At 32.9% G+C, this 9,592-nt stretch overlaps 2 protein-coding genes across 2 annotated transcripts; both read right to left on the bottom strand.

Annotated features, from left to right (window-relative positions):
- On the bottom strand, nucleotides 1-3,272 carry LOC111898306 (vesicle transport protein GOT1). Its single transcript, XM_023894222.3, has 7 exons — nucleotides 3,129-3,272; nucleotides 2,705-2,787; nucleotides 1,669-1,760; nucleotides 1,463-1,543; nucleotides 1,080-1,177; nucleotides 741-822; nucleotides 1-228 (listed from the first exon to the last, which is right to left on the bottom strand). The coding sequence occupies exons 2-7, from the start codon at nucleotides 2,733-2,735 to the stop codon at nucleotides 190-192; spliced, it is 423 nt and encodes a 140-aa protein (XP_023749990.1). The 5' UTR covers nucleotides 2,736-2,787; nucleotides 3,129-3,272; the 3' UTR covers nucleotides 1-189.
- Nucleotides 3,273-4,760: 1,488 nt separating this feature from the next.
- LOC111898307 (uncharacterized) lies at nucleotides 4,761-9,279 on the bottom strand. The gene is made up of 9 exons (XM_023894223.3): nucleotides 8,663-9,279; nucleotides 7,634-7,761; nucleotides 7,434-7,505; nucleotides 7,174-7,322; nucleotides 6,984-7,098; nucleotides 6,838-6,918; nucleotides 6,104-6,247; nucleotides 5,587-5,674; nucleotides 4,761-5,015 (listed from the first exon to the last, which is right to left on the bottom strand). Exons 1-9 carry the CDS (start codon nucleotides 8,922-8,924, stop codon nucleotides 4,894-4,896), a joined length of 1,161 nt encoding a protein of 386 aa, XP_023749991.1. The 5' UTR covers nucleotides 8,925-9,279; the 3' UTR covers nucleotides 4,761-4,893.
- Between the last annotated feature and the right edge of the window lie 313 nt (nucleotides 9,280-9,592).

Here is a 9,592-nt window from a genome sequence, read left to right on the forward strand (position 1 = left end):
TATCTAATCTAACAATGAGCTGAAGATGGTGAGATGTTATACACAGCCAAATATTGAGATGAAACGAGATATTAAGTTTCTATTTGCATAAGGAAGTTAACAAGAAGTAAACGTAACGTGAGCCTAGAGTCTAGAAAGAAACCCCTCTTCAATTTATGAACGAGGCTTACAAGTGTCATCCTTCTTCGTTTATACGGGCACCCTTTTGCCACGGTAGCGGTCCAAGAACTGTAAGCAATCAAAGATGATAGTCAAATATGACCACAATAGGAGAAGGAATCCAATGGAATGACATTTCTTTTAATTTATTTAGGCCATAGGGTGGTTTGGCTTCTTTTTTCATTCCATCAATAAAAATAAAATAAAAAATCATAATATAACCCACTTAATTTACTATGCTTCCTTTTTTTTTTTATTGATTCATGATTTTTGTTATATTACAATCTTATATACAAATTTTAGTGAATCAATTAGCTTTCCTTATATTTAAATTTGTAATTAAAAGAAATTCATTGATTATAATCAAATATAATTTATAAAGTAGAATTAAACTATACGTTGTATTTTACTAAAAATTTAGATGATTCATTCCATTCCTACAGCTACAGACCAACCAAATATGATTTTGTGGAATGAGCAAAGCAAAGCTGGACTCCATCTTGTAAAATGCAACTAGAGTAAGCATGTGTTTTATTATTCAACTTCTAACAAATAAGATAAGGAATTAGGAATTAACATACCGATCTAATAGACGGATACTGAAACACCCAACCAATAACCGGTATTTTCTGCACAAAAACTGCTAGTGTGGGCCAGAAGCCACTGCATATAATTCCATCAAAACATTTATATGTATATCTGTGAATTGTTAAATGAAAATAACACCAACATACATGTGTGTATTATTATGCCCATCTACTCTAATTTCATTCTATCACAGCATAAGCATTGTACGTTGAAAAAATTGCTTTGTATTTGAACAATATTGATATATTGATTGATACTATATATGCTCTAATAGGATGAAATGGAATAATAACAAAGTATGTTTTGTTTGCATTAAACTGTATCAAGCAAACCTGAAGAGTATGATGAAGCCATAAGTTTCTAAAGCCATTCCTATTACAGGCCACCCAATGATAACAAACAAGAAGCCCACACCAAAAGAGATTGTGCCCTGTGCAACCAATCAAGCATAAGCTAAGGGAGGGTTTGGTTTATTGAATTTTTTTTCACAAGGAATTGAATCTGTTAAATGTATTGGAACCATACGGAATTGATTTTTAGCAATATAACTTGCTAACATTTTAATCCATATACAAATATTATTTGTTGATTCTAGGAATGCTAAAATCCATCAAACATGGTGGAATTTTAAGGACTCCAATCCATCCATCTGGCAACCAGATTTAAGAACCAAACACACACCTTAACTAGAATTATGAAAGGGAAGTTGGAGCACCTTTAGGTTGTTTCTCTTCATGAAGAACTGCAAGGAGGACTTGATTCCAATGGTAATGATCACCCCTGAGATGAATAGGATCTGGTTCAGTACCCCACAAATGACTTTAATGTTAGAAGTTGCCAACTCAACCTCATCAGCAATAAGTATGTATGTATATATGCAGACAAAGATACAAGAGAATCCAAGGACTCAAAGACACTAACATTTCCAATGGCAAGTAGTCCCTTGTCGAAGAAGAAAATGATCCCCAGAAATGAGAAGAAAACGCCAAATCCAGTTAATCCCAGTCCAATTTCTGTTTCATTTAAGATAAAAAACGCTTTAGTAAACTTACAATAATAATCAAACTTATCAGTGTTTTTGTAAACAAGATACCAATGGAACTATTTAGGCTGCGTTTGTTACACAGGAGAAGAGTGACTTCTAGGGTTATCCTTGATGATGGGGATGAGGGCATTAATGTCTTTTGCACAGACAAAAGATCAATAGTAATAAGTTGCAAATTTTCACCCCATTGCCATGATTGTACGATTGAGCTAAAACTAGAGAACTAGTCATATTTGTTGGCATTCAATCTCACTGATATGAAAATTCAGTGTAAGCTTTGATGTTGCTATTCTCCTGTCCCTATTCATATTTGTTAGCTCCAGATAGTATTGTTGACAGGGTTTTGGACCAAAGTTTTTAAAGGTATTTAAACAGTTCGTAAATCCAGCTTAAACTTTAATGTAAATCTTCTCTAGTCTTCACAACTTTCTGCCAAAAATATAATAAGTAGAATCTGAACTCTGTTATCACCAATAACCTAACTTAATTCGCTTACTTTATGAAGTAATTGACTCATCTTCCTCCAATTTCTTTTAACAAAAGAAAACCAAAAGCCTATAGCAACTCCAAACTTCCTATTACAAGTTTACAACAAGATCAACACTCTTACATTCATTTGCTTAGTGTCCGTAATAGGATTTACAGATTTACAAGAAACAAGGACAGATGGACTCAGGACCAATGTTTTGCATTATAACAAAATCAAAGTTTGGTAGCATGTCATCTGACACTGCATATATGAGCAAATGTAGTAAATTTGGGATTATAACATGCCAATTATAATATCACACAACAGTTCATGACTAAAACATATTTTACAAAAGCTAAACAACGAAACCAATATAGCACAGCAGTGTAAGATCATAAATCCAGAAAAAGGAAAATATAAATGAAAGAAGGTCTAAAACTCACTTTTCCAGTCGTTCATCTCTAGGCCAGCCATGATGCTTAAGCAGATACAAAATTCTCCAACTTCCAAAACCGATCCTCAAAAACTGAACCAAAAGAAAAATACATTTTACTCAATAAACTTAACGTAAACTACAAAACGACTTAATTATACTACATTAACAAAAATGAAAACGTTTTGGTTCTTAAATCTCAACTGATTTAGGTCACCCAGTCAGTATGGGGGTTTAATGGCCAAATTTCAGCAGAGTTAAGATCCGTAATAGTTTAAACTTCCTAAATCGAAGGATTTACTAAGCATATGAACTAAAAGTATATGCATACTCGAGAAACGATTTGACATCCAATTCGAAAGTAAAAAGTCAAAAACAGATATATAATTTATTTCAATTCAGAACTCGTAGATATAAAAAGAAAGAAGATAAACCTGCTATACAGAGCGAAGAGAAGATAGGAGCTCGAGTATAATAAAGCTACGGCTGAATTGCTGCTTTAGCGTGTGTGACAATTGGGGAAGAAATCGGTTTTGCATCCATGTTCTGTTTTTGAAGTTTAAGCTGAATGAGTAATAGCTATTCTAGTCCCTTTACGTTTGATATTTAGACAACTTTAGTCCTTGAGGTTTATTTTCTTAATTTATGGCACTAGGATTTTCAAGAATCTTGGTTGATAAGTCATCGAATACGTGGGTCATGATAAGTATTTACTAAATTTTATTTTGGAGGAAATCAAAACTATATTGTCCATTCATTAATTTTCAGCTTATTGGGACGTTTTGAATATTCAAGAAAATCGTACTTAAAAGATCAATAAATAGTAAGGCAAACCAAAACTCATAATGCAATAATAAAAATAAATCTATCCGGCCAAATCTCAAATGATGGAACTATATTGCCCAATCAAAAAAGACGTTTGCAATTTTGATACCATTAAAATAGTAAAAATTATGTAAGCATTTATTTTTATGTTGATTTTTATATTAAATTTATGTTTATTTTATGTTCAAATATGTTAAATTTTTTATTATTTGAAATAACGAAAGATGAAAACAGATAGAAAATACAAATCTATTCATGTTTTTTAATTTTCTAAAATAAACAATGAAAACTCGGTAAGTTTTAACCAAATACATTTTTAAAATTTCTACTAAAATACGTAAATGAAAACTACGTTACTTTTTCTGAATTTTTTTTTCCAAAAAACATAATAATAATTTTCTACAACCAAATGCATATAATCACTTTAAGTTTTTTCTTTTTAATTTTATATGTATCTTCTTAATTTATAATTTTGAATTGTATGGATTTTTCTTCATTTTGTATTTTTAACTTTGATTTCACTTTAAAATTAATTTTATTTTGTGTTAAGTAAATTTTAAATGATTTAAAAGTCAAGATAGTTATGTGTTTTTCTATTTCAAATAGCCACTTTTGTGTTGCAACAAAAATGACCCTCGGATTTTAACCCATAATGTTGATCCGTGTTGAATTGGCGATTGTTGATGATTGAGAACTCTATGAATCAACCATGTTTTCTTTACATTAAAGCATCTATAATCTATTGAAGTCTATAGAGTTCAATGGATTCTTATATCATCCATTAAATGCATATTTAACTCTATTTTAACACCCACAATACATTAAAAACATATTTAATGACCACTTTATACACATTCAATCCTAATCACCATTTTATTTTTTCTATTGAACCCCCCTATTGAAGAGTTGAATGATCATTCAAATCTTCCATTCAACGCTACTTCATTTTATCACCCACACTCTACTCTACTGAACACTCATTTAATCCTAGTCAACACCTTATTCAACTCGTATACAAACTTCACTTAGGATGCCCTTAACCAAGCAACCTTATTATTTGTTGCTTCCAAAGGTTCGTTCTATGTTTCCTCTCGATGGGTGTTGATGATGTGCTTAGAAGTTTAGCTGATATAGTTTAAAGTGCTTGTTTAACTTACTAATTGTTTGTACTTATCATGCCATTTTAATTGTTTTTTTTTTAAATGGAATTCAACTTAAATGAACGGAAATGCGAAACAATCTGTATGTAAAGTGTTATCGATGGGTTTGTATAAATAGAAACTGTCGTATACATATAACTACTGCAAGACAGTTTGGAGCTTAAGTACAATCTACAATAAATGTATAAAGTAGTATATTATCATGTTACAAGATTCACCACTTCAAAGGCTCCATAGGCTTCAAACTTTGATCTTGATTAGAACCCAAGTCACTTGACTTTTGCTTCTTTACTTCACTCTTCTTCTTGCCAGAAGATCTCATAGAAGATCCTTCAACTGAGAAAGCAAGATCCAAGTGAAAACAGAGGGACAAAATCCAATAAAAAAAATAATTGAAAAAAAAAAGCAGTTTTCCCATTAAAAGTTGTGTGAACAAAATATTAAAAAAAAGTTATTTGAAGAAATGGAAAGAAAAAATAAATGGGGACATTTGAGGAGTTAAGTTAACGAGGAAAACCCTATTTCTCTGATATTCACTATCAAGTTATTCTTTCTACGTTAAGTTTAAAAAAAAATACTTATATATAGCTTTACCAGATTAACGACTGTTTTTTTCTCACAAAATATTTAAGAAAAATGACAGCACCCTTGGACAAACAAGGGCAATTTATTTTAAAAAATGGGACTTTATGAGGTAAATGCCATTTCTTAGGCTTTCTCTATGAAGTCATTCTTTTGGCATTAAGTAAAAAAACAGTCATATATTTTACCATATTAAGTCCTATCCTTATTAAGTCTATTAAGTAAAAAAGAAACACGACCTAAGACAGTTTAGTGTCCCTTATGATGGGCATTTTAGACATTGGACTAATAGTAATAATGCAACAGCAAGGACATGAATGTATACCTTGCCATTCCCACACAACCTTAGGTTCACCCTTTAACATTTTTGGGTACCGGTCTAAACGAGAATCTTCTTGAACCAATTCCTCAACCTATAAAGAGACAAACAAGCATTTGAAAAAAAAAATAATAATAAAAGTAATAATGCATGTGGTTTAAATGATACATTACAAAAACTCAATTAAACATCCTATGTTCCTACTTCCTAACATCACTTTTTGTTTAGTTGTCTCTTCTACGTGATTTCTAATTTTTGGGCTAAATGCAAGAAATAGAAATGTACCTTGGAAAAATTATTATTATTACAGCATTGTACCTTCATTTGTTCTTATTACATCATTGTACTTTCATATTTATAGCAATTGGTGAGCTCCTACCTTTTAAGTACAATTCCCTAATAAGAAATAATGTGGATCTACAATGTTGCAATAAGAAAAACTGAAAGTAGAATGTTATAATAAAAAAATATGGTAAGTATATCTGAGAGAGAGAGAGAGAGAGAGAGAGAGAGAGAAGAATACCTTTTTCCATAACATGGGATTCCTTCTTTCTTTGGGTGTAAGGACATTATCTCTTAACCATGAAGCAACTATCCATGGTTCACCTTCTCCTTCACCATTTATGCTCCTTGAAACTAAAGCAGCCTCTTCAAGTGTGTCACACACCTATTTCATTGTGGTTTTACAAATTTCAATATACAAAAATCTTAGCTAGCAAGTAAATGACTAAATGTAATAACAAACTGAGCATTGTTCTGATATATATACTTATAACAAACAACACTTCCATAAAGAGAGACGGGACCTAATGTCAGAATATTTTAATAAAGAAATGACTGTTTTTTATGGGGCTAAAGCCTAAATGCAATAAATAGCAACAACATACATCCTACTTCCATTTCTTTCTATTACAGCATTATAGTACTTTCATTTTCTTCTTATAAAGGCATTTTCTTTTGAAATAACTACTCAATCATAGCATTTTTTAGACATTATACTTTTGAAAAATCTACCCAATTATAGCAGTAAAAGGGTTATGTATTTGTATATGATGATGATAAATGGGTAAAATTCTGCAAACTACAATGTTGTAATAAGAAAAGTTTAAACTAGAACGCTATAACAAACGAATCAATGGGAAGTAAAGTACATAATAGCCATTTCTTGCATTTAACTCGATATAATAAGACTACAGGCTTAATATCTCCAACAACTGAATCATGATTAGTGAATAAAAAAGTTACGGTTGATTGCACCTGTTCGTAAAGCTCTTCAGCCCTAACTGACAAGTAATGTCTCTGGTGAACTCTTAACAGCATCCATACACACCCTACGAGCTGCAAAAATCTAAGTAATGTCATAAACTTGAAAATGTAAGACACAATTAGCTTTCATTACATACCAATACACAAAATGGTATTAGGAACAAAGCATGCTCCAAAAGCCATAGTCGAACGGAGCAGCTTAGGGGCTTATAGTGTTCCACTAGCAACTCCGGACACTTAAACTCCTTAATTCTACATCAAGAAATAAATAAATAAATAAATAACAGATGGGTGCCTTCAACTTAATATTAAATAAATATAGCCTACCCAATGTTACTATCTCTCATCTCCAACAAATTATCAACAATATCCATTGCTCTGTTCTTTGCAAACAGATAGGTGGCGTTGCCCTTTCCAAAATCCTCTGCCAGCAGCTTCACTTTATCCATATTATTCCACAACTCATCCCCGCGAAACTGTAATCAAATCGCAAATTAGTGTTTTATAGGTCACCAAAATTTTGCTACAAAGAAGAAAACTTGACATGCATTAATATTGCACTACTTGGATACGAACAAGAAACGCACCCAGACTTTGTTGATTCCTTTGCACAAGTACTCAGAATATGATTCACAGACATGAGATTCTACCATTTTTGCCTGCATCAATATCATGTTATGTTTACATATTAAACATTTCAGAAGCAAAGTTACAGATATAAGATCTTTTTTCTCTTCAACCCTTACGTGATGATCAAAAAGTACCCCCAAGATAAGTGTTCACTCACGAGATTCTTAGCCATTTCATTTATACTTCCATCTTCTAGACATGATCTCCCATGTCTTGTATAACCACTTGTGCATTCCAATTTGCCTTCATAACATATGCCATGGCTTGGACAAGGATCACAAACCTCTGTAAAAATAAAAAATAGTAAAAGCATAAGATGAGTATGGAATAGTTGCATCTTTAAGCTTAGCTTTTTCATGAAGACACATTTTGCACGATGCAGATATGCAGTTGAAAGAATATTGGAGAAATTAATAATCGTTAAGAGAGGTTTAACCTAAGTTTCTACAAAAGGGTTATTCTTCTAGCAACCCCTCAGCTGTCCCACACCACCACAACAGCATCATGTACAGTGACCCCCCACTAGGAGTGGTGGCTGCCCCCATTGGAATTGAAACTCCCACATTGCGGTTGCCGGGACTCAAACCCTTACCTGTTTGTGCAAGATTTAACTCCCAAACAATTGATATAAACTTTGAAAGAACCTTTCAGCATGCAAAAAAACCGAAGCCCAAAAAGATTTTGGGTAACTCCCATTGTTTGAAACCACACAGAAATGCAGAGGTAGCACATTTGATAAATGTTGATGGAAAAACATGAACAACATTTTGTCTCGTGCGCTACCCTTAGATCACTCATGCATTTTAAGCTAAGCGTATAACCAACTTAAATGCCCAAAATTTCAAGGAATGAAGTGCATTATGCACTCTTCAACTTTATACTTGAACCTGGATACCAATTAAAACGATTAACGTAAAGTCAATATACTTCTCCTATCTAGCGCTCCATCCACTCTGAGAAGAGATTACAAATCGACTTTATTGAGATGAATTCTAAACCTTCGACAAAAATATGCTAACTACACTGGAGCTAGCAACTAGAAAAATGCCGGTGGGAAATTGGCTACGAACCCCATAGAAGTGACACCAAAACTCAAATATAGCTTTCTTTTCTATGGAATCGATGGAATGAAGCATTAAGACAAATAGCTAATTAAATAAATAAAAAACATTTACTCGTTGCTCACCAGAAAGATAATAATCCGATTCCGAATCAGTATCGCAAAACGGCTTTGGCTGACGATTGAAAAACTTGACGACAATGTTGCAGGCTGCTGCAACAGAGACGGCGATAGATACGACGGCGACGAGCTTAAATATCTCCGTCTTGGACGGTAGTAAGCTTGGTGGCGGTTCAATTGAAGATAAAACTCGCATGGGAGAAGGAGGAAGTGAAGAAGGGGATGAGTATTTAGGGTTTCTGATTCGCCTTTTAGGAGTAGAAGCCATTGTGATCTTGATCGCTGTAACTTGCCTTCGAGAGTTAGTTTTTACAAATATATTAATTCACATATATATATTATGAACAGTAACACCGATTTTTCAGGCTGGGTTTTGGGTTTTAGTCTTGAGCCGATAAGCTGAGTGAGCGCTAATATCCTTCGATCCGTCTTCTACACTTGTGTTATCCTCACATCTCTCTTCCCCTTTTTCCTATACCAAAGTAGATTAACCTCGAATAATCGTCTTCATATGTCGATTACTTCTCTTTTCTCTACCAAACTTCTGTCATGATCCTGTGCACCGCGTTACGCATTCCTGATGGTTGCTGGAAAATCCAATTTTTGGTGGTGTTATGTTACAACGGTGACTCGAGCATTTGGAGAATTTTTATGGAGTGCACGGTAAAAAGAAGAGGGTGTTTATTACCGATTACCGTTAAGTTAAAGTTTGGATAAAATCCTTATAAATCATTTTAGTTTATAGAAATAAAATAAGCTAAATAAACTAATTTTAATAAGCATCTCCCACGTGCTTAATGCTTATTTCCACCACAAATAAGTTAATAAGCAATAAGCTAATCCAAACACCCCCTTAGAGCATTTAGATCTCAATGGAGCACTTGAGGTTCTTGGAATGTGACAAAGGAACGTAACATCTGAGATCACTTTGGATCA

This window comes from Lactuca sativa, chromosome 6, assembly GCF_002870075.4.
Source record: "Lactuca sativa cultivar Salinas chromosome 6, Lsat_Salinas_v11, whole genome shotgun sequence".
Taxonomy (NCBI): Eukaryota; Viridiplantae; Streptophyta; class Magnoliopsida; order Asterales; family Asteraceae; genus Lactuca; species Lactuca sativa.

Bases quoted from the DNA above. Each gene is read 5' to 3' on its own strand.
- LOC111898307 (XM_023894223.3), bottom strand. From the start codon at position 8,924: ATGGCTTCTACTCCTAAAAGGCGAATCAGAAACCCTAAATACTCATCC. The intron at 7,506-7,633 runs GTGAGTGAACAC...ATATTGATGCAG, and splicing joins ATGAAATGGCTAAGAATCTC to GCAAAAATGGTAGAATCTCA. The intron at 6,248-6,837 runs GTGCAATCAACC...ACAATGAAATAG, and splicing joins CTGAAGAGCTTTACGAACAG to GTGTGTGACACACTTGAAGA.
- LOC111898306 (XM_023894222.3), bottom strand. From the start codon at position 2,735: ATGGCTGGCCTAGAGATGAACGACTGGAAAA. The intron at 1,761-2,704 runs GTGAGTTTTAGA...TAAATGAAACAG, and splicing joins AGAGATGAACGACTGGAAAA to AAATTGGACTGGGATTAACT. The intron at 1,178-1,462 runs GTGCTCCAACTT...TTGGTTGCACAG, and splicing joins TGAAGAGAAACAACCTAAAG to GGCACAATCTCTTTTGGTGT.